The sequence below is a fragment of the Mustela erminea genome, chromosome 5, assembly GCF_009829155.1.
Source record: "Mustela erminea isolate mMusErm1 chromosome 5, mMusErm1.Pri, whole genome shotgun sequence".
Taxonomy (NCBI): domain Eukaryota; kingdom Metazoa; phylum Chordata; class Mammalia; order Carnivora; family Mustelidae; genus Mustela; species Mustela erminea.
Genome location: NC_045618.1, coordinates 142980942 through 143005023, shown reverse-complemented (window position 1 = coordinate 143005023; position 24082 = coordinate 142980942). Strand labels below are relative to the sequence as shown.

Sequence of the window (24082 nt, the reverse complement as noted above, 5' to 3'; positions counted from 1 at the left end):
TCAGTTTCCTTATCAGCCCAATGGGGATTATGAGGCTGGTGCTCAGAGTTTTTTCCCCCTGGGGTGAGTCCTGTGCAGGCAGCCTAGCTCTGGGCTTGGCCCTGAGACAAGGCTCCATAAATCTCACCTGCCATCATCCACCACCCCCCACCCCAGATCTCTTGATGTGCAGAGACTGACTTACTCCCTGTCTCTCTCCCCCACCAGACTGAGCTTCCAGGACAGGAAGCCGACTGCCAGAGCTCGGGGTCCAGCCTCCCACTCGGGTCTGGGCCTGACAAGGTAGGTGCACTGCGGTGGTCTGGAGAGTGAGTACCCGGGAAGATGCCCAGAGCCCACTGCCTGTGAAATGCCCGGAGCCCACTGGGTTTCTCTTTCCCAGACAGCACCCCCTGCTGTCCAAGCCAGCCCTTCCAGGCGGCAGGAGAACCAAGTGTCTCTTCATGCCTCACCCCGGGGCCCTGCGTGGTGTTACATAGGAGGCAAATTCTTGCCGTATTAAATGCAGATGTGGATTCGCGGGCGTTTCTAGCGCCTGCTGCATCTACTGTGAGCTCACAGGCCAGGGGCTGCCTCTGGCTGACTTGATTTGTGCTATTAAGCCAGCAGAGGGGTCTCCGGCAGGCCAGGTTCCCGTTTGTATTCGGGGCAGGGTCGCGGAAGGCCAGACTGTTTTCTTTCTTGCGAGCCACTTGTTACACGAGCGCCTCCCTCCCTGGGTCCCGCTGTCTACTCCATAAGCATTCAGGCAGTGTCTGATGTGCGCTAGGCGACTCTTATCTTGTTTCATCTTACGGGGAGAGAGCCCCTCTCCCCTCTGTTGCACGGAGAAAACACAGAGGCTCTGAAAAGTAGAGGGAATCGCGTCTCCTCACAGCTAGGAAGCAGGGAGTCCAGCCCGGTCTGGTGCTGTCTGTCTCAGGAGCCCCCCAGCCCCGCCGCAGCCGCTGGCTGCCGCCGCCGCCGCCGCCACTGCGGGCTGACCAGGGCCGGCCGGCAGCCAGCGGCTCCTGCAGAAAAGGCAGGGGGTTTGCATAGAGAGCGTTCTCCCTGGCAACTAGCAGAGGGGCCATAAAAAACGGAGGCTCAGACACCGCTTAACAGAGAGATTCGAGCAGCTGGACCTGGGAGCGGAGACCCGCGCCCTCCCCTGGGCTCTCTGCAGAACAGCAGGGCAAAGGGCTCTGTCCCAGACCCCACTGAGCTGGGGCAGAGGCGCCCCGGGACAGGTGTAGACGGCTGCGACCGGGCCAGGGACAGGGACCCCAAGTCTGATCCCCCGGTGGGTGCGGGGGCTTGCTCCTCAGCACGGGGAGGACAGGACTGAAGTGCGCGTGCTGTCTGCGGAGAGCCGAGGGCAGAGGGGGCGAGGGGCCGCTGCAGAGCCGCGGAGGCAGATGCAGAAAGCAGGGGAGGGCTCGGCGAAGCAGCTCGGTGTGCGAGCCCTGAGCGGGCTGCTCGGGGAGAGAGGGAGCTCCCTGTTACGGGAGGCATCCGAGCAGAGAGAGGCAGGCCGGTACTTGGCCGGGAGGCTGCAACACGGCTCTCTGCCCGGGCTGGCAGCCCGCACGTCTAGGCCTTTGAGAAGCTCCTACAGAGCTAAGTCCCGCGCGGGGCCGCCTGCGGAGGAGGCAGGCCGGGGTCAGAGCAAGGATGCGCGGACTTTTCCCATGTACCTTGCCCTGAGCTGCATGGCAAAGGCGCGGAGATGGCTGGTGGAGCGCTTCTGTCAATGAGGCAGTGAGGGAGAGGAGCAGAGAATGGGGGTGAGTGCACGGGGCCAGTGGGGGAGGGGGGAGGGGGGCTGTCCCCCAGCCAACTCCCCATCTCAAGGGCCAGGCCACCTGAAATGGCCAAGTGCCTGCCCCAGCTCCCAGGCCCTGCCAGGCCGGCCTGGGTCCTCTCTGGGGCAACAGGCGGTGCGGCGGTCGGGGGAGCCTTCCTGTGGGGGTGGGGGGGAGGGGGGATCCGGGGGAGTAGGGGGCGGTCTGGTGAGTTGAGAGGCCGCCTGGTCATGGGAAAAGCAGGGCCTTTTTCTGGAGGCTGGGCCGAAGCCACGGATTCAGCCGGCTGCTGGACCGTAACTTGGATGCTCTGGGGACTCGTGAAAGCCCCCCGCCCAGCAGTGGGGCCCAGGGACCTGCATGTTGATGAATGCGGTCCACGCCGCATCGGGCGCTGGACCTCCAGGCCCATTCATGGGGGCTCAGTTCCCAGGAACTCTGGGTGGACGGGCCTTTATCAAGGGACCCCCGCTAGACGAGGCTCTGTTCTGCAGTTTCTAAAGGAGTTTTCTTGTCTTTGTTCCCAGGGCAGGCGCTCAGGGAGCGCGCACATGTGTGCACGTGTGTGTGTGTGTGTGTGTGTGTGTGTGCGCGCGCGCGCGCGCGCGTGTGTGCGTGCGCGCGTGTGCACACGAGAGAGACAGGCTGGCTGAGGGGCCAGCCCGGGGTTCCTTGTCTGTGAAATGACCAGGCTGTCCCAGCTCACCCACCCGAGGCAGTGACGCACTTTCATGGGGCAGTAAGAGCCTAAGACTCTGGGAGGGCAGGGGCACCTGGGGACGGAGCCCCTGTGTCACTCCAAGCCCAATTGTCCCGCTTCTGACTGTCCGCTCTGCCAGGGCACGGTCGGGGTCCCGACAGCTGCTCTGACCCGCCGTGGGGGGGCAGCATCGTGTTGCAGGTGGAGAGTGGAGGCTGGCTCCCCACAGACAGACAGACAGACAGACAGACTGCCCCGCTGCCCCTACCCACTCGGGGAGCTGCTGGGAGACCTTGGGGAAACTGCGTTTCAGAGCCTGGGGTTTCCGTTGTTATTCTGTCCCTGCTCTTGTTTTCATCTATTAAAGGATTGCTTTGCAAGTGTCGATTTGCAAATGTTTGGGAAGGTGGTATTTGCATATGCGTCCCAGCCTCTGCCGCATTGTGGTGGGGAGGGGGCAGTGTGGGGTGCGGAGCAGATGCCACGCACCTAAGAAATCCTGCAAAGAAAGGTCTCTGGTCAGGGGCAGCTGGGTGAGCTCAGGTTTGCACTGGTGTGGATTTGCAAAGTCACCCCCCCAAATCCCTAAGCAGCCAAAGGCTACAGGACAGCACACCCCGTGTTCCCTGCAGGGCAGGCCAGCCAGGGAGGGGGCTCCTGCTGGGAAGGAGGCACGTATCCCCCTCCCCAGGATACTTCCTTCATCTCCAGACACAAACAGAGCCAGGCTCCCCGGCTCTGGCCCCCGCATCCCCACGTGAGGAAGTGGGGAGTGGGGTTTCGGGCCACAAGGTAGGGGCATGAGAAACAGCCCCCAGGGTGAGCCGCTCCAGAGTAAACAAACCCAGCCTTTCGGAGAGAGGAGTCTTTGTACCCCGAGGCCAAGGAAGTTCACATTTGTGTGAAAGGCATCACAGGAGCCCTGCTTGCCTAGGTAAGGCTGCCCCACGCACAAAAACCCCCTTCAGGCTGGGCCTGGCCCAGGGAGCGTTTTCTGTGAAATTCGGGAGAAGTCAGGTTTAGCCAGAAGTTTTTGTAGGGATTATTAACCCCTAGAGACTGTACCACTGCTCCTTCCCAGCAGTCCTTGCCAAAGTCCATAAAACACACGCCTAAAAAATGTGCCTGAAGAGCAGGCTGACATTTTATATATATTTCTTTAAAAAAATAAAATAAAATAAACGATTGCCAAACTTTTCAGGAGAACCCAATTAAACCCGGCAGGGGTAGCCCCTTCCCCTGCCAGGGCGCTGACTGAAAGGCCAGGGTCTCCCCTGGGGGTGTCTACCCTGGGGCGAGGGGAGGGGGGCTTGATTCCCGCCCGCACTCTTCCAGCCTGTTTTTCTCCCTCTGTGGGTCTCCCTGCCCTGATGGGGGGCCGCCTGTGTCTCTAGGAGGGAAGCTTCAGGGTTTCAGACAGGACGGAAGAGGGGGGAAGGCCCCCGTTTTCCACCGGCTACTGTGCTGGGTTTTTATCTGTGTAAGCGGCTCCGTCTGCCTATCACGACTGGGTGTGTGCAGATGCTTTTCTGATCAGGAAACTGAGGCATGGGACTGCTCAGGGCCTTGCCAAAGATGCGCACTCCATGTCCACTCTGGAGCTGGGTGTGTGCTCTCAAGATGGCCAGCCTCTCGGGGTGCCCTCCCCACCCCACCGCACCCTGGAGGGACAAAAAAAAAAAAAAAAAAAAGGCCAATACCTTGAGCAGGTCTGATTACTTCTCTCCCTCCCACAAGCAGGGGAGGCCCTCTGTCCCCAGTGTGATGTGGGCCTGGTATCATCAGCCCCTCCGCCCCAAAGCCTGGACTCCTTCTAGAACATGACCCTATCCCCAAGCTAGCACGCACTGTCAGTCTGTCCTCTCTCCAGAGCCAGTCACCACAGCTGGGGGCCTGCTGTCACATGCTAAGACTTACCTCCTTCTGTTCTGGGACTGGGCCCATTTCCCTCTGGCAAGGACAAGGCCACAAAAGACGCAATCAACGGTTTCCAAGCCATAATTATGGACCCCAGACCCATCACCAGTACATTCAACCCTGGGATGCTGCCACCCCCTACTCATAGATTCTGGGGCAACCTGGTGTTGGCCCCTGGAGGGCAGGGCAGAGTCAGTGGGAGCCCTGGAGGAAGCCCCCCCCTCCCCAGACGTGTGCTTGTGGCGTGACGCAGTCAGTGCACTCACCCGGCGCAGGGCAGACAGCCTCAGTCCTCGGGAGCAGAGTGAGAGGCCTTCTCAGTGAGAGGAAAGCAGACCCAGGCAACCCAGGAGCCCAGGGCACTAGAAAGGGACAAAGGAAAGGGGGTGATTAACATGTGGCTGCTTTGGTGAATTCTAGAAAAAATGTAAAACATTCTCCTGAACTTGGAAAACGTGCCAAAAAGGCGTCCCACTTATGGGGACTGCGCTTTGCCTGACTTTTGAATGACGTGTTGGGGGGAGTTCAGCGTGGCCAGGCTAAGGCTCTTGGACCTCATCCCAGAAGCTCCAGGAAGTCAGAGGGAGGATTTAAAGCAAGACAGTGACAAGGTCAAAATGGCATTTTAGGAAGATCAGTGAAAATGAACTTTGCAAACCATCCAACCCACCTCCAAGAAGCTGGGATAAAGGGACAGCCAGGGATATGCTTACAGATTCAGCTATAAAAACGCTCGTTGTGAGGCCATGAGCAAGCACAAAACACGGAAGGGCTTAGGTGCCTTTCCACAGGCACCCGTGGAACAAAATCGTAGGAATACAACCTCGGTTCCTGACATGCTCATTTATCTGTGCAAGGTCCAGTTTTATCTCATGTATTTATTTTTATTTATTTTCTTAAATAAGACAAAGCAGCGGTGAACCTGTGACCCCCTCCCCACCCCCCAGATGACCAGGATTTTGACCAGAGCTCCTATCTGGACCGGATCTTTGCGGGGCCACCCGCAAGCCCCACCCCGCCCCGCCCCCGCCCCAGCACACTTACAGCTGGGATTTTCCACAATAGGAGAGGGTCTAATCAACCAGGGTGCATACATACCCCGGAATATTAAACAGCTCTTAAAAAGAATGAAACAGCCGAGACCTATTGTCTTTTAATGGACCTCAGTATTTCGCACAGAACTGGATTAATCATGAGCCTTTGTTCGTAATCACATCGTCATCATCCGTCCGGGCATGTCCCTCTTTTATTTTGCTAATTGACGCATCCATATATTCATTGGTGATAATGTTATAAACACTCGGGAGCCCGCTCCTGAGAAATTACTTACACCTGCCCCGCACGCCTTGTCCCGTCCCCGAGGGGGAAGGACCTGGGGCTCCCGTGACAGCAGTGAGGGGGTTAAAGCAGCCCGGGTGTGTTCAGATGACAGGGTACTAAGGTGCGTTCTAAGGCAGGTGTCGATCCTGATGATCTCCAGGCAGATTCCTGAGGGAAGCAAAATAAGCAGAAGAAAATGCACACTGCGATGTAGCTTATGTAAAAAATAAACAAAATCGTGTATTTTAGAGGTCTATTTATATACATACGTGAAGGCACGGACAAAGTATCTGGAACTCCGCACGTGAATGGGGTTAACAGCAGCAAATATGCTGGGGGGGTGGGGGGAGCTGGGCGGGAGGCGGGGAGGGGGACACAGGGCTTTAGCTCTTATCCGCAGTGTTGGATTTTTAGTAATGAGTCTATTAATTTTCCGTGCATTCCTTGCATAATTAAAATAAACACTTCGCATGGGTGTTTTTTTTTTTCTTTTTTTGGTTTTTCTCCTTTGTTTGTTGGGGGTAGGGGGAGTGGGTTGTTTTCCTTTTTTAAAAAAACACAAGGAGGAGCATTTTGGCTGAAGGCCCAGGACGGGGCACACATCCCCAAAACAAGTTCTGCAGACGCGGGGATTTATTTTATCCCTGAGATCGTTCCTCTTTTAATTTTATGTGTTCTAAAGCCGGAGCCCTGGGGGCCTCCCGGTGGCGTGTCGGTGACAGGAGGCCAGCAGGTGTGGGCCTGCGGGCTGCGATTTCTCAGCCGGGATCGCGCAGATCCCGGCGGGGGTGTCTCCAATGCACCCATTGGGGAGGACTTTCCTTTTCGGTCTTTAAGAGGCCCCAAAAGCGAATGTCCTGGCCCGTGTTTTCGGGGATTAGCTGGCTGCAATGAGAACTCTGGGAGAATGTTACATGAGCTAAGCCTGGGGAAGGGGACACACGGGCCTCCGGGGAGCAGCGGCCCCAAGGCTCACATGCGCCGTCAACAGCCGCGCGGCTGGCAGCCGGGGCCTCGCGGTCCCCTGACAGCTAGATCTCCGCGCGGACCCCCGCAGCTGCCTTTTCCCCTCCTCTCATCAAGGGGGAGTGCGGCTCAAGGCTCGGGTGTTTCTGACCTGTCGGTTCCCGGACAAAGGGGAGCTACCCCACAGGTCTTCGCTGGCCCCCCTTTGTGTCCCCCTCCCCAAGACACTTCAACTCCAGCTTGCTCACTGAGCTCTGGGCTCCACTCCCCCGGCCCCCTCCCAACTGTCAAAGCCATCAGAATCCCTGGGCAGGCACTGGGCTACACGCTAATGGCAGCAGACACCATCTCAGTCTCATCTGAAGATGGAGACACAGAGGCTCTGAGACCCCCCCAGAACCCCAAACTAAGCCAACGTTCAACCCCAATCACTGTGAGCCCTTGTCTGGTTTCCCCTGGCCTCCCTCTGCACAGATCAGCTAACTGATCCATGGGTTCGAGTCTCCCCTCTCCACAGCACAGACAGGGACCTTCTAGAACTTTCCTCCCCTCTGCCGGGCAGTTATCTATTTTTGACCATGACTTCGTGCGGAAGAAATGCAAGCACAGGTTAACCAGCCCTGCGCCAGCATGAGCAGCTCCTAATCGCCTTTCCCGCACTCGAGGCTCTGCTCTTTGTTACTCAGAATTTTCTTTTGGCCTGGGTTTGGTCCTCGTGAATACTTTAAGGTATTTGTCATGGTTTTTCAGATATGAAATATGGTAGGATAAAGACAAATAAAATACAGTTCCCGGGCTGCTGTCACCTGCCTCCACCTCCGGGGGCCAGGGTAATTCAACATGGAGACGTTCGCTGCTCGGGAAGGCCTCGTAAATCTAGGCACCACCCGCCCAAGCCATACAGCTAACTCAAGAAAAGGCTCTCCAGATCCCAACGCTGACCCCAGACTGTCCCTGCTCCCCTCAACTTCCCTCTGGGTGCTATAAACACAAGAAGGGCTTTCCAACAGGGAGGGGACAGATCCGCCTCAAAAAAAGAGTGATTTTTATCTGCGTTGAATACCTACTGTGTGCCAGACATGTTCCATTTTTTTTAAGGTATCAATGTCTACAGAGGACGGTCCCCATCCTCCAGAAGAGGAGGGGGACTCACTGTCATGTGACCAAGGTCACCCAGGGGAGTTTGTGCTCTCTGACCGCCCCCCACCCAGCAGGCCCCTTGGGCCCCCCTTGGAGCCCCCACCTCTGTACATGGTCAGAGATGTTAACACCTCCCGTGAAGACATACATAACAGAGCGACAGCATTATTCTGGATTTTTAATTATAGTATCATATGAACGCGGTGTCAGGTGTCTACCTACCCAGAACCTATGTGGTGTAAAGACAGGGCGTACATACCTGGTCCGCTGGGAGGTCAGCCTAGGAGGCCCACGTCCACCCTGCTCTGAGCAGGGGTGCCATCCCAGGGGGCAGCCGCAGCCTGGCCTCTGGAACCCAGAGCTCACTGCCCATCCAAGGGGCAGCGAGCCTCCCCTGCAAATTACAGAGTTCAGGTTAGCTCCATCCTGAGCGGGATACACATTTACAAATGATCCAAACTTACAACTCAGAAAAAATGAATTCACATTGCAGACCTTTCTCTTTGATCCTGGGCCAGGCATCTGCTCTCCTCCCGGGGGTGGGGTGGCGGGGAGCGTGGTCTCACCTCCAGCCGTCTGGAAAGGTTGAAAGGAAACCACTCAGAGTTCTACCCACCTCTCAGGCCTCACCTGCTGTCTGCAGCCCCACTGTGTGCCAGCAGCAGGCGGGATGGAGTAACACGTGCACACAGACACCAGGGTTAAGACAGAACAGCCCAGGTGTCTCCCTGGACAGGCTCCCCCTGGACACGGCCCTGGGTGAGGGAAGATGCTACTTAGAACCAGCCATGAACTTGGAAGCTCAGGGAGCTAAGAGATGTACTTGGGGTCACACAAAGGGCCCAGATCCCAGACTCACATCAACTCTGGCCCTTGCTGAGAGCAAAATGGGACTGGCAAGACACAGGGAGAGCTGATCGGATCAGGAGCGCGGTTCTGGACCTCAGGGGGTCGTGCGCTGTCTGAGGCCAGCAAGAGGCACAGCCTTCGTCAGGCCTCATGGGAGAAGAGGGTCAGGCCTCCTAAAGATTTGAGGTTTGCTTCTGAGCCTTCAATTCCTCTTCTGAAAAGCTCTTAACATAAGAGCTTCAGTATCGTCATAAGGATTCAAAGAATTAGGACGGTGTCTGGCACATAGGAAGTACTCAAAACAGAGGGACCCCCAAATGGAGGGACCCCCCCCCAAGGGACTCAAAACGGAGGGACCGAGTAAAGTGACTCAGCCCTGGGACGGGAGCAAGGAAGAAAGTGTGGGGTGTGCCGTGGGAGACGGGACAATGTGCACGCAGGACCCAAAGCCTGGACTTTTCCCTCATTAGAGAAATAAACGTATCCAATCACTTTGTAGGAAGAAGCAAAGAGTCTAGCTGGCAGCGGGACCCAGGGACTGAGCCACTGAACACTTGCGTCAAAGGTAAGACTTGGGGTGCAGGTCCCATGCTGACCTCCCCCGGGGGCGGCGGCTCTCTGGGGGACGTGCAGAGCCTGGGTGACCCAGGGGTGGGCCGGCTGGACGGCGCTCGGGAACAAAGGTGAAAGTGTTAGTTTGTCTGCAGGAAAAACCATGACCTGGGGGACACAGTACCTCGTTCAAACACTTGAGCGGCTATAATTAGCAGGTCCAGGGCCAGCTGTCCTGTCCCTCTGCCGACAACCAAATTAGCCAAAATGAGCTGGCAATGACCACATGAGCTTTTCAGGGAGAGGGAGGCACACATGGGGCCCCCGTTCCTAGGGAGGACCTGGCCTTCCCGTCGGGTCACGGGGCTGAGCACACGGATGCCACGGAACAAAAGTGGCCGACGGTCCCTCGGGGCCCCCAAATGGCTGCTGTCTGTCCCCCCACCCCACCCCAGGGTACCCGTTCCCTGCTCTGCAACCACCGGTGGAAGGAAGCAGGAAAATCTGGCTTTCCACACTGCTTCTTCCTTCCTGACCTGGGTTCTCTCAGCGCCGCGAAACGGGGAAGGTCGGTGGGAGCAAAGTCAGGGTCTGGAGGTCAAGCTGCTGGGGTCTTGCCTGACACAGAGCAGACGCCGGGAAAACGTCAGTTTCAATAAATAAATTCTAATTACCCCTGTCTGGACGGCACCCTCCTCCGCGTGTCGGCACCTCGCCCCTCGCTAGCTTCGGTCCCCAGCAGCCTGCTGCCCGGAGAGGGGGTGCCCGGTGGTCTCAGCCCCCTTTCCACAGCCACTGCTAATCAGGGCTCCCAGGGAAGCCGCAGCAGCCCCCAGGCCCTGGGGTGCTCACTTGCAAGGCGGAACGCCGTCGCCGCACGGAGTGAGTGGGGACATTAAAGTTGACCCAGGCGTGAAAGTGCTGAGGGCTGACCGTCCAATTACAGCAGGTGTTCCGAAACTAAAAATCACCAGAGTCTTAGTGATCATCACAGGCCCTTCCTTGCTCGGACCCCTTCCAGCTGACAAAGGGCCCCCCTCCCCTGGGAAGGAAGTCGGCTTCCCACTCTGGCCCGACTTCCACTCGCACCAAGGCCAAGCCCCCTTGTTTGCCTCAAAGCCCTCACCCCTCTCCTAGGTCTACAGCTCCTGGCCCGTCTACAGAGCCAGAAGAACATCCAGCCCAGAAGGACCCCACGAGGGACAGAGTCCACTGAGACCCTCCCAGCCCCAGTGTCGCAAGGGGCAGACCCTGGGAGAAACCAGCCGGTCTGAGTTCCCAACCATGACTCACATGTGGGGCGTTCTCTGTAAATGAAACAGTGAGAGGACCCCCCCAATCCCTAATACTATTGTTAAATAGTACGAGGACCCCCAGCTTCTGGAATTGAGGCAGGGTGGGGAGGGGGTCCCTGAGTGCCACCCACACAGCCAACCGCCTCCCTTCACTGCTGCTCCCCAAGTTACCCCCAGGCCCCTCCCAGGACCCCAGAGCTACAGGAACGAAATGAAAAGACACACACCCCCCGCCCAAGCCCGCCTTGCAGCTCTGGGGAAACTGAGGGCCCAGGAGGAGAAGGTCACGCTGAAAGTCAGCTGGGTCCCGGGCGAGCAGCTGGCCAGCTCCTTCCCTGCCCGCTTGCCTTGAAAGGCAAGAGCTGCCCGGGGAGCAGCTGATTGGCCTGGCCCACTTGGGCAGCCCAAAGGAGAAGGCCGCTCTCTGATGTGACCCCTCTCCCAATCCCTCCCAGGGTTATTCTGGGCAGAGTGATCCAGCTGCCCCCAGAGCTGCCAGTCAAGCAGGGAGGGGGGCGGGGGGTACAGGGACCCGGCCACAGGAATATTGCTACGTCAGGGACGCTGCCCTCAGACGGCTCCAGGAGGCAAGGGGCTGAGGAAACTTTTCCAGAAGGTGCCCCCTCCAGCCGCTCTGAGGCTGAAGGAGAAGCCCTGGGGGCCCAGCCCCAGCTCTGGGGCAATTCCGTATCTGCCCTGAGTCACGGCGCTGTTTTTGCAGTGAAACTGTTTGCCAAGGCCCCAGGCCCTGGACCCCCAGGGATGAACAGCGGGAAGCCACTGAGGCTGGCTGCTGAGGGTCAAGTGGGAAGGGTCTCGTGGTTCTAAGGCCCAGATGGTCGTAATCCACAAGGCAGGGGGCAAGCAAGGAGTCCACGGGAGTCCACAGAACCCACCCGAGCTACTCCTGGGCGCTCAGGGAAATCCCAACCGGCAAGCGCAGGGGGAGAGTGACCGCACACTGGTCCACACTGGGGAACCAAGGAGCCCAGCCGTAGCCCGACAAAGGGAACATCTTGACCTTGACACTAGTTTAATAAAATGGCAAACAGCCACCCGTGTGCCCAGGTGCCCACTCCCACAACAAAGCTCCGCGGGTCTGGAGCAGTGGAAGTAGCCCGTGGGGGACAGTCACTTCCAAGTCACCTGGCCCCCCGGACGGTCAGGCTGTGCCCTCCAACCCAAGGGGCTCTGAGAATGGCCTGGAGGCAGGCCAAGGCAGACGAGGGTCTTCCCCTGACCACAGCCCCGACGTCCCTTTGGACAGTCCAGGCGGCTGGCACCATAGGTGTGACCACTAGTGTCCAAGAGGCCAGGGAAGGGGAGAACGTGACAAAGAAGCCCCACTGTCCTCGGTCCCCTCCGCCCTCCTGCCTCTGCTTTCCTGGCTCCCCACCGTCGTCCTCAGCAACACGGGCTGCGTGCCCCCCTCCCCTGTCCTCACCTCTCCCCGGATCCCCGCCCCAGGCTCGAATCTGATCCTGAATACCCCTCATCTCCTCTTCCAAGCTCTATTTTTAAAATCAGATTTCCTTTACTGTACAAGTGAGCCGACAGGGCGAGGTATTCGCAGAGGGATGGGCCCCCCCGCCCCCCCCCCACCCAACCCTTCATAGACTCACGTTGGCAGCCCCGACCCAATGGGCCACTTGCTCAGCGGCAAGCAGGGAGCTGACCCGGCCAAGAGGGCTCTGGACACGGGAGGTGGTGAGGCCGGGGTGTCTGTCTGTGAGTGTCGCGGTGGGTGGAGGGGCAGAGGGTCCTGCTGCGGGACCTCGAGGTCACTTCTGACCTGCACCAGGATCACGCAATCCTGATTTTGATCTCGAAATTTTTTTCTTTTTTTTTTTTTTATAAGGTGAGAATTGGCCAATCAAGAGAGAGTTCTTAAAGAAATTGCCTTAAGGCCTGAGACCTGAGCATTTAACCCACTACATCTGTAGGATGGACCATATTACCCTCTGGGGAGCCCAGAGTAGAGACCGGGCAGCCTCTGGGCTGCACCGGCTGCAGCAGGCGGCCGTGCGGAGGGTGGGAGTCAGAAAGAGGCCCACAGCCACTGGAAAAGAGCCAGACGAGGGAGGCCAGAGACACCTGCACTCTGCAAGGCACAGGCCCAGCAATGCCCAGTGTCTTCCCAAAGGGGCAGGCAGCTAAGCGCAGGAGAGCCTCGAAGGAGACGCTCAGCAGCAGTAGAGGGAGACCCCCTGGTCTTGCCCCTGGGGACCCTAAACTCACCTCCAGTGCAATGTTCAGCATGAGGGCGTGGTCCGCATCTCCACTGCTGGTGACGTTTCCTCGGCAAGGCACGCGGCTTCCCTTTCCTCCCGTCGGGGGTCCACACACAGTGCCTGGCTCAGAAAATAGAATCAGGACACATTGCTGTAATGAATTAATGAAATGTAGGCAGAGGAACCAGCTTAACAACATAAAAAGATCCAGAACTATAAAATTAAAATGAGATGGGGGACAGGAGGGAAGAAACCCCATCTCTGAGGGGAACAAGACACGGGATCGAGAAATTAGGGAGGATGAAAGATCTCGGCTTCGTGCAAAGGAACTGAGGCTTTATTCCCTAAGTAGTGACGAGCGATGTAAAGACTTTTCTAATTATAACAAATACCTGGTCCAATTTTCATCTCATGCTCAGGTATCTGGATTTTATGCTTTGGACATGAAATCTGAAAGGTTTTACACTGAGAACGCCGTGATGAAAGACGCCGAGATGTTGAGACATGTTGTTAGTGATGAAAATACAGGAAGAGGTTTTAAGCGGGATTCTAGGAATAGATTCGGGGTTTAGGGGTAGCTTTATTTTGAGGAGTGACTGGAACAAGTTTTTATATCATGCTAAGGAGTCTGGATTCTTGCCAAAGGGTCTCAAGCAATGTGATGGTGAGATTTTTGCTTGTGGAAGATAAATGTGCAGAAAAACATGAAAAAAATGTATTTTAAGGCTAACAGCTTTGGACTTTATTATACAGGGAACATTGGAAAATGAGAAAAATGGTAGGAACCACCGATTTAAGTCTCCTGCAAAAAACCTTTCACTTTTTATCTCAAGGGCGGGTGCCAAAGTCTGACTTTCAGAGATTCGATGGGTGCGGACACCAAAGTTGAAAAACTTCAATCATTAAGAGTTACATGATCAATGCTGGGAACACGCAAAGGAATCTGAAATTTATTTTGAGGCTCTGACATGACTGGAGTTTGTTAAATGCCTAGAAATTTGATTTTAGCCAATAAAAAATTCTGAGAAAGTGACACAGTAAGATTTTTTGGAGTGGAAAAAATAATATGCGGTGAAATTACAAAATTCACATTTTATGCTAAGAATTTGGACTTCGATTCCCTAATTTCACAATGAAAAGACATTGTTAAGATTTTAAGGCGGAATTACAGGATCAAATTTTATATGCTGTGCTAGGAAGTGTGAACTTTATTTTAAGGGATGACAAGATCGAATTTTTTTATATCATGCTAATACGTTTGGAATTAAGCCAAAAAAGGGTTTACAAGAATGACAGGATGAGAGTCAGGGTTGTTGTTTTTTTTTATAGACCGGTCTGAAGATAAATTACATGGAACAGCGTTGCCTTTTATGTTAAGTACTTGGGACGTTATGTTAGAGGCAACGAGGAAAATTTGGAAAGTTTTAAATTGGGAGTTACATGACCAAACTTATCGCGTTTTGGCAGAACTACAAGAGTGGGTTTTTATGGTAAAGATAATATGATCAGATTTTTATAACATGCCAAGGAGATGTGATTTTATGTGAGAGTCGAAGGCGTGCGAGCATATCATTTTGGGGAGGGATGTGATCTCATTTTTGAACCCTCCTGCAGAGGTGTTTGGATTTTAGCCAGTGAAGGGTTTTAAGGAGTGACTGATGCGAGTTTTGTCTCCAGGGAAATTAGCTGGTAAAATATATTCTATGCTAAGGTGTCTGGATTTGATGAAGTAGATAATGAACGCACAACCAGAGCACAAAGGAGGCGCCCCTTGGCACGGGTGCTATCTCTCTGTACTTGATGCTGAAGAATTGGACCATTTATTGGACTCATTTACAGTGGGTGATTACAGTGAGTGACAGAAAGGTGGAGCAGGTCTTAGGCAGAGGTTATGGGACTGGCTTTACAGAGCTAAGAAGTTTGGACCCTATTTTGAGGAACAATCAGAGTACATTTTTGTGCAGTGCTAAGGAATTTGGATTTCAGCCATTAACAGTGTGTAAGAGAGCGACATGGTAAAATTTCTGTGTTTGATAAGAGGAACGTGCAGAGAAATGATACAGTAGTATGTGCATTTTGGGCAAAGCGGTTTAAATCTTATCTCATAGGTGATTAAGAGATATCATAAGGCGTTAAGCAAAGTTATAAAACCAAATTTATGTACCCCGCAAGGAAGCGTGACCTTTTGTTGGAGGAATGACACGGTCAAATTTGTATATAATGCTTAGAGGTTTGGAATTATGCCCATAGAGAGTTGAAGAAGCCGCCTGGTAAGATTTGGGGGGTTACAGCCGTCGTCTGCAGATGAATTACACAGTAAAACTGTTTTTATTTTATGCTAAGTGATTGGAACTTTGTATTTTAAACAATGAAAAGAAACTTTTATACACTTTGGATAGAGCAGTTTATGGGACAACTTTGCTGCATCCTGCTAAAAGTGTGAGTTTCCATGCTAAGGAGTGTTAAGATCAGGATTTCGTAACATGCCAAGGATATTGGATTTTAGATTGAAGACAGGACAGGTGAATGATTTCATCATTTACGTCACCAAATTCATAAATATGCTAAGACACAGATTTATATGGAAAGGGGTATAATCTAGGTTTTAAATCAACTGGCAAAGGAGTTTAACCAGTAAAGAGTTTCAAGGGTTTTAAGAGCCATACTGAGATTTTCTAGTTTACATTTTAGCCAGTTAAGACATCTAAGTTTTAAGGGCTATACAAATTTTATATTTAAAATTTTCAATTTAAGCCAGTTTAAATTTTTAAGTTTTAAATTTTAGCCAATAAAGTGCTTTAAAATTTTAAGAAATATACAGGTTTCACATTTAAAATTTAAAATATTAACCAATTTAAATGTTTTAATTTTTAGCCAATTCTAATTTTTCCAGATTAAAATTTAAATTTCAGGGGTATCTGGGTGTCTCAGTCAGCTAAGCATCGACTTCAACTCTGGGCATGATCTCAGAGTCCTGGGATGGAGCCCCATGTCGGAGCTCCCCACTCAGTGGAGAGTCTGCTTCTCCCTCTCACTGGGCCCTCCCCACTCCCATGCATGTTCTCTCTCGAACACTCTGCTCTCTCTCCCAAATAAATTTAAGAGAGCTTGTGCTCTCTCTGTCTCTCTCTCTCAAATAAAATCTTTTAAAATAAAATAAAATTAAAATTTCAGCCAATCTAAATTTTTAAATTTTAAATTTTAGCCAATAAAGTGTTTAAGAATTTAAAGAGATATGCAGGTTTCACATTAAAAATGTTAAATTTTAGCCAATTTAAATATTATTTCAATTTCAAATTTTAGCCAGTTTAAATTATTCCATTTTAAAATTTAAATTTCAGGGGCACTCATGTAGCTCAGTTTGTTAAGCATCTGACTTTGACTCAGCTGAGTCATGATCTCAGGGTCCTGGGATGGAGCCCCATGTTGGGGCTCACCACTCAGTGAGGAGTCTGCTTCTCCCTCTCCTTCTGTCCCTCCCCCTGCTTGTGCTGTCTCTTTCTCAAATAAATAAATAAAACCTTTTAAAACAAAATAAAGTTAAATTTCAGCCGATTTAAATTTTTAAGTCTTAAATTTTACCCAATAAAGTGTTTTAAAATTTTAAGAGAGAATACAGTTTTCATGTTCAAAATTTAAAATTTCAGCCAATTTAAAGATTTCAGTCTTAAAATTTAAATTTCAGTCAATTAAAATTTTTTAATTTTAAATCTTAACCAATAAAGACTTTCACGAGTTTTAAGAGATATACAGATTTCATATTCAAAAATTTAAATTTTAGCCAATTTAAAATTTTCCATTTTTCCATTTTCAATTTTTGCCAATAAAGGGTTTTAACAGTTTTGACACAGGCGCAGATTTTATATTTGAGATCTGAACTTTGAGCCAACTCAAATTTTTCCATTTTAAAACGTAAATTTCAGCCAATTCAAGTTTTTCAATTTTCAACTTTAATCAATTAAGTGCTGAAGACACAGATTTTTATTTCTAATAGAGGAGTCTGCCAAGGAGTTAGTCTCATTTTATGTTTCAATTAGAACTTCATATTCAACCTTGGAATTGTGCGGCAGTGGCTCACCCGTTACAGGACTTCGGTGAGGACAAAGCAGTTCACTGAGGCGCCCGACACGCTCTGTGTTCGCGCTGGGGCCAGGGGTGGGCGTGACGGGGATTTTAGGCGACAGGGACGTCACGCTGAGGTATGTAAGCTCTACCAGGAGGAAGGGCGCAAGCAGAATTTTCTCTTATTCTAAGGCCTTTACATTTTAGCCAGAGAACGATTTGGGGGAGTTTCCGTGTCAAGAATTGTTGTCACACGGTTTGGATTTAATACCATGAGCAGCGAAGGAACCAAAAAACCTTTTCATCAGAGGCTCTGCGGGGTGGAATGCGCGGTCACGCTAACAGGAATGTACTTAATCTTGAGAAACAGCAGATCGGAATCGTCTACCTTGTTGGAAAGTTTGGGTTTCAGCCAATGAGGGAATGCCTTCAAGAGACGGGCTTGGTGGCTAGGAGGAGTACTCAGACGTAACAAAAGGTGCTAAGTGTAGAAAGAGGGATGACCACAGAGTGACTGTTTTGGATAACCAGAACTCCGTTTGCTCTCCCAGCACAGACGACCTGTGCAAAATAACCCTACCCAGGCAGCTCTTAAACTCAGCCCCAGCCCACTCAAGCCACCCGTGACCCTACTGTGAAAACCCTATTCCACGGCCATCAGAAGTCAACGATACCTCGTGCCCTCCCCTCCCAACCCCAAGACACTACCCAGCTCTCCTAGAGATACCCCTAGGTCGGGGAGAAACCAGCCAGTAACAGAGGGGGGTTTATGCTAGAAGATAAAACCAGCCACCACCACCACCCCGCCCCGGGAAGACTGAAGGGGCAGGTAAATATGATTGCTTGTACATGTGGAATTGATGCCTGAACCCCCACGAAGGGGGTGATCCTGGGAAAGTGGCGATCTTAGCAGGGGGGAGGAGAGGATCTGCACATCCCCCAGGGCTCAGAGCTGGGGAGATTGGAAATTGACGAATGAGTAAGAGAAATCGGCAAACTTTCCGAGTGAAGACCAAGTAAGCCATGGTGTGCAAGTCTCTGGCACACAGTAGGGACTTTATCAACATTTATGGAAAAAAGAAAAGCCAGACCTCTATATCCGCCCTCCTCCCGCCGCACTGGCCCAATTTCTATTGCAAATCTAGGGTAGGAAGTGAGAGCTATTTTAGGCTGCTGATGCAACCAACGGGATGGTGGCCAACTGCCCATTTTCTCCTCTTCCCCTGACCTTGTTAAACAGTAGGCATCTGCTAGAGATTCCCACTTCACAACGGGGGGGCCAGGCTGGCTCCAGGGCACCCTGCCCACCAGGGACAACTTTGAATGGCACTGGCGTGTGACCTCTGTGACTTTGGGGTGACCCGCTGACCAGGCACGGGTGCCAGGGGGAGAAGAACTGGCCAGCGCCTCCTGCCAGCTGCCGGTCTGCCACAGCGGCTGCACTGGGCCTGTGGCTGCACGGAATTTATGGGCTGTGAATTTCTCACAGCCATGGGGGAAGCAGGCAAGCCGGACGGGCCAAGCGAGCCTGGGAGAACAGGTCAGAGATAGAGTGATGTTCTAAGCTGGGCAAGGGAAGTTCTCCCCAGTTCCTCTCCGTTCTGGTGAGCCGGGCATCAGATTTGTCCCAGAGAAACTAAACCTTGACCTCATGACTCCCTAAACAGCTGCCTTTCCTCCCCACCTGTCCTCCCCACCCCCAGGTTCTGATCTCTGCGGCCCTAGTCGCTGACCAGACGCGTCACGACCTTACCAGTCTTCAGAGAACACTCCTTTCCATCCGACGAAATGATAGAACCCTCTGAAGACTCATTTGAGACGATGATGGAGCGTAAGAATCCATCATCAAAACAAATGGAGTCCTCCGAGGGCTCATCCAACACCACCGTGGGAACGCCAGGCAGCGGCGCGCAGGAGTCGGCGGGGGCGGCCAGCGGCCCCGCCCAGGAAAGGAAAGAGCTGCCCATTGATCTCCGCCAAGACATGGAGGAGCCATCCAGTGGCCCACATAGGGAAATAAAGGATCCACCCAATGACCTACTCCAAGACCTGGAGGAGTCACGCAACGCTGCACATCAGGAAGTGGGGGATCCGACCGGTGAGGCACCTGGCGGAATGGAAGAAGCATCAGTCAACCCCTGGGGAGCCCAAGACCAAGTAGTCAATGACACTGACCTGGCCAACGTGGAAGAGGAGGAGAGCCCCGAAGAGGATTCCGAGACTTCGGAGATCATGGCCACGGTGAGATCCATCATCTCTCTGTACCTCCGCATGCAAGACCTCAGAGAGCAACAAAGGGTAGCAGAAGAGATCTTGATGGAGGGGATCAGTGCGGGCCGACTCCCCGTCCCATCCAAATTCTCCGGCGACCGCAGAGAATACCACGAGTTCATCGTGCTCTGCCAGCTGATCCTGCAAAGCTACCCACGCATGTTCTACAACGACCGCCTGCGAGTGGGGTACGTCATGTGCCACCTCTCGGGCATGGCCTTAGAATGGGCCAAAGCCCTGGTGGAGGAAGACAGCCCCCTGATTGACGACTTCCCGGCCTTCCTGGAGGCCATGTCAGGTATGTTCGAGTACCGACAGGCGCTGCGTGTGGCCGAAGACGCCATGTTCAACATCAGGCAGGGGAGCCGCCCCGCCATCGAGTACATCAATGAGTTCCGGGGCCTGGTACCCACCTTGGGCTGGTCGGACGAGGTCCTGCAGGCTCACCTGTGCCAGGGGCTCAACGAGGAGATCAGGCACTACCTGTTCCGGGTCCCGCAGCCCGACTCGCTGGACAGCCTGATCGTGCTCGTCCTGCAGATAGAGGAGAAGCTGGCGGAGAGAAGGGCCATGCTCAGGCTGCCCCCGGAGGCCCGCCCACGGAACCTGACCTGGATCGACTCACCTGCCCCGGAGAGATGGATGGTCAGCAGCTGGATGCCGTGCCAAGCCCGGCCCACCGTCAACCGCGACCACCTCTTCCTGCTGCTCCTGGTCAGGGTGAACCCCTACCACAGCGTCGCGGTCCAGGCCCTGGTGGACTCAGGGGCGGGCGGCAGCTTCATGGATGAGAAGTTTGCCCAGGAGCACTACGTGGAGCTCTACGAGAAGCCCCACCCGAAGATGGTCCAAGGCGTGGACGGCTCACTGATCGGCGACGAACCTGTCTGGCTCTACACCGAGCCCCTGGTGTGCATCCATCAGAACCACCAGGAGTCCATCGAATTCGACATCGTCCCGTCCCCCAACTTCTCCGTCATCCTAGGCATCGACTGGCTCCGGCTCCACACCCCCGAGGTCGACTGGATCCAAGGCCGCTGTACCTTCCACTCTCCCTACTGCCTGCAGAAGTGCTTCCGCCCGCCCCCACCATGCATCGCGCTAGAAAGACATGCCATCAGCCTGCTGCCCGGACTGCCGCCCCTGTACTCCGACCTGGCCGACGTGTTTAACCCGAAGGAAGCAGATGATGAGACTTCCGACCAGCCAAGCTCAGACGGATCCGATGATCTTTCTGAATCAGAGCCCTCTGAGCTTCAGCAGGCTGGAGACAGTGATCACAGCGAGACCTTCTACGAGTGTCCCTCCATCGCGCCGTGGGAACCTGTGGGTGCCGGGATGCAAAACAGCGCCAGGCCGCGGGACGAAAGCTGGAACCCAGACAGCATGCTGACTAACAGACAGGACTACGTACAGGTGATCCCAGAACTATTCGACCAGTTACACGGAGCTACGTGGTTCACAAAGCTGGAGCTGCGGGGGACCGTCGTGGAGGAGGGCATGAACATAAACCAAGCAGAGGATGTATGGAAAGCAGCATTCGGGTTCGAGCCCCAAGAGATGAAGAGCTACCGGCCCTTCCCACTATCCTCAGACCCAACCATCCCTCAGAACGTGCTCCACTTTATCCTAAAGGACATGCTCGGCTACTTTGTGCTCTCCTATGGCCGGGACGTCCTGGTCTACTCCATGAGCCAGGAGGAGCACTTCCAACACGTGCGCCAAGTCCTGGTCCGCTTCCGACACCACCACGTCTACTGCTCGCTGGACCGGAGCCAGTTCCACCGGCACACCGTCGAGTTCCTGGGATTCGTCATAACCCCCAAAGGGGTGAGGCTCAACAAAAGCATCGTGAACACCGTGACCGGCTACCCCACCCCGGGCTCCAAGAAGTCCCTGCGACACCTGATCGAGTTCATCCTGCCCTACCAGCACTTCGTGGAGCGCTTCCACATCATCATAGAGCCCCTGGCGCGCCTGCTGCTCACAGAGGACGCCTTCTCCTGGGGGGACGACGAGCAGGGGGCCTTCGACTGCCTGAAGCGGGCTGTCCGCAGGGCGCCCCTCCTGCACCACCCCAAGCCGCAGAACCCCTTCTACTTGGAGACGGGCGTCACCAAGACGGCTCTGCACGCGTCCCTGAGCCAGAGAGACGACCAGACCGGCAGGAGGGTGTCCTGCGCCTTCTACTCCCGCAGTATCTCGCCTATCGAAACCGACTACTCTCAACTGGAGATGAAGATTCTTCCAATAAGGGCTGCCTTCACGGTGTGGTGCCGCTACCTGGAGAACACCGAGGAGCCCATCATGATCCTTCTCAACACAGAGGATCTAGCCTCTCTGAATAATGACAGGCTCACCGTACTTCTCCCCGGGCATTGGGTCTTCTTCTTCTCCCACTTCAACTTCGACGTCATGGAGCGGCCGGCCCAGGACGGCGGCCGCCGCCTGCCACCCCCGAGAAACCTGGGCCGCGGGGCTTCGCGGCGCCGCGCTACCACCCGCACCAGGTCGCCATTCAGCCCGGGAGGGTCCCCGGGGGCTCGGTCCCTGGATTCCACAGAGGACGAGGAGGCGGAGGACGCCCCCGCCCAGGGTCCCCGGAGCAGGCGGAACCTCCAGCAGGAGTTCCTGGCTCGGATCCCCATCGACCAAATCCTGCACAGCGTCCTGGCCCACGTCAGCGTGGCCCAGATCCGAGCGGTGGTCCTGCACTTCTTCCGCGGCCTCCTGTTCTGGAAGGACACCCTGGCCGTGGCCGCGCTCCTCGTGCTGCTCAAGCTCAAGCGGCGTCTGGCGCCGCCCGTGCGCGCCCGCGCCCCACCCCGACGCTGGCTGCGCCTCGGCCAGGCGTCCGCGCTCCTCGCCCCCGGCAGCGGCCTGGCCGCCACCCTGGCGCAGCTCCTCGCCCCAGCGCCCCCGCCCGCGGGCCCCAGCGCCGTCCAGGCGCACGAGCTGGCCGCGCTGCTCCCGCACCCCGGCTGCGCGCAGCAACACGCGCTGCTGCCCCTGAGCCGCCGGGGCCTGCAGCTGAGCCCCAGCTTCTGGCTGCTGCTGTGCGACTTCTTCGGCGTCCGCGTGGGCCACCTGGACGCGGCCCGCGTCCCCCTGCGGGGAGCCCACCCCCGGGAGCTGCACGTCGTGGCGGATGACGATGTCGTCTTGCGAGGAGCCCTGCAAGGCGACCTGCAACGTTGCCGTCAGCGCGGCCTGCACGACGGCCTGCAAGACACCTCGCAGGACGAGCGGGACAGCGACGTGCGGGCGGCCCTGCTGCCCCGCCGGGGCCTCCCCGAGCCCTCCGATGTCCTGGCCTTCCTGAGCCGACACCCGCCCCGCGGCCGCGGCACCGCCGGCCGGGCCGACCCCATCTCCCAGGAGCTGGCGGCCAGGGCCCTGATCGGCTTTCTGACCGCCATCTACGCCGGCGTGCCCCCGGCCCCCGGCCCAGAGGCCGAAGCCAGGCTGCGAGAGCTGCCCCGCGGCGGCAAGGACGAGGCGAGCCCCCAGTGAGGCGCCTCCAGGGCTCTCCTCTGCCCCCCACGACCGACCTCGGCCTCTCCTTCCCGCCTCCCCGTGCCTCGGCCCGCTTCGCTCAGACCTCGCGGCCTCCTTCCTGCCACTCCCGACCCAAGGGGAACCCACTTGTGAAGGGCAAAAATTTCTTCAACTCATCAACCAGCAACATCATCTGTGCTAACAACGGACTCTCCAACCATCAGAGACCCAGAGCCGGCTCAGGGCTACACAACCACAGTCCCGTCTTAACTGCCCAGGTCCCAGGCTTGCAGCTGGGAGTGCGATCCGTGAGGGAGAGCGCAGTGGTGAGCAGCGGATGACCCCATGCCCCAAGGCCAGGTGAAGGATCAGGCAGAGCAGACGCAGCCAAGCAAGCAGGTGTCGGGGACCCCCCTCCCCGCCCGCCCGGAGTGACGAGTGGCCAGCGCGTGCCACCCTGGGACACTGACCTCGGGTGCTCCACTGACTTCTACCTCCGCCGCCGGTGCTCCTGTTCCCCCGGGCTCCCGCCCCCCGCCCCCGCCCCCCACCCCGCTCACACCTCGTGGAGCGCTGTGGCACCGCCCGCACCCACCCCCTGCCAAGCAAGCCCACCCCCACCCTCTGGTTTGGCTCCCTCGACCCCGACTCTGCCTGGCCCTGAGCTCTGCCCTTACCTGGACAGCGCCTCTCCACGGAGCGTCCGACGTACCAGTACTCACCGGATTCGCGTTCTCCGGAATCCCCATGACTCCCCTGGACACTGAGCGGGGCAGCCTCACTTGGCAGGGCTCCCTCTCCCCTCCCAACACTGACAGCACAGGGACCCGGAGGTCCACGACAGGGGAGGGGGTTCCAAGAGAGACTGAGGAAGGCCCCAGACACCCACCGGACTGTGCTGAGCCACTTCCTCCCAGACCACCGCTCTCTGCCACGGGGAGGAGACCCCCCTACTTTCCCACCCCCTTGCCTTCCCTACCCCCAAAATAAAGCAAAATAAAAGATGATGTGACTCTGTGGTTTGTTCTGAAGGTAGATGGTGGAGGGCAGGAGGGCAGCATGGAGGAGGGAGGCAAGAGGAGGGGGGCTGGGCTCGCCTCCAACACCAGCTGGGATGGGCAGGGCAGGAGGACGCTGGGAGCTGCCTCCTCGGGGGGGTCAAGTCTCACCTCTGGCCTGGGCCTAACTCCCACTCAGGACGTGCTGGCTGGGCAAGCTGTTCTCTGCCCCCTAACGTGGAGGGTCTGGGAACAGGAGCCCCAGCTTCAAACAATCCCCCCTCTACCATCCCCGGGGGAGGCCAAGGTCACACTGCCCTGAAAATGGCAAAATGGCTGCTGAGAAGGGGGCGTACTGCCCTGGAGAGGGGAGGGGGCTCCCCGGGGGGGTGCAGGCAGAGGGAGGGTGACACGCATGCACTCAGGGCCCATCAACCCATGGTCCAGCACCTGCAGCCTGAGGGCCCCCTGCCTGGCCTCAGCGTCACCAATCCAGCAG

The 24082-nt window shown here is 55.6% G+C and overlaps 1 protein-coding gene, 1 long non-coding RNA gene and 1 other non-coding gene across 35 annotated transcripts in view; 1 reads left to right on the top strand and 2 right to left on the bottom strand.

The window, feature by feature from the left end:
• Positions 1 to 12921, bottom strand: part of LOC116591906 — an 88784-nt gene extending 75863 nt beyond the window's left edge. For 9 of the 32 annotated variants that reach the window (XR_004286200.1, XR_004286198.1, XR_004286213.1 and 6 more), the window contains exons 1-3: positions 8087 to 8259; positions 5732 to 5889; positions 4402 to 4763 (exon numbers count right to left, since the gene is read on the bottom strand). This is a non-coding gene — a long non-coding RNA (uncharacterized LOC116591906). Of the gene's footprint in view, positions 1 to 4401; positions 4764 to 5731; positions 5890 to 8086; positions 8404 to 12761 lie in introns of those variants that run through there. The other 23 variants (XR_004286214.1, XR_004286215.1, XR_004286211.1 and 20 more) reach the window with 12 other exon arrangements.
• On the bottom strand, positions 5557 to 5633 carry LOC116592266. The gene has a single exon (XR_004286429.1). It is a non-coding gene; the product is annotated as a small nucleolar RNA SNORD112 (small nucleolar RNA).
• RTL1 (retrotransposon Gag like 1) lies at positions 9175 to 23115 on the top strand. 2 transcript variants are annotated; one of them, XM_032345297.1, is made up of 2 exons: positions 9175 to 9241; positions 18520 to 23115. In XM_032345297.1, exon 2 carries the CDS (start codon positions 18605 to 18607, stop codon positions 22598 to 22600), a length of 3996 nt encoding a protein of 1331 aa, XP_032201188.1. In that variant the 5' UTR covers positions 9175 to 9241; positions 18520 to 18604; the 3' UTR covers positions 22601 to 23115. The 2 variants fall into 2 exon arrangements, with proteins under 2 accessions (XP_032201188.1, XP_032201189.1); XM_032345298.1 differs by lacking the exon at positions 9175 to 9241 and adding an exon at positions 12172 to 12230.
• Positions 23116 to 24082: the final 967 nt, after the last annotated feature.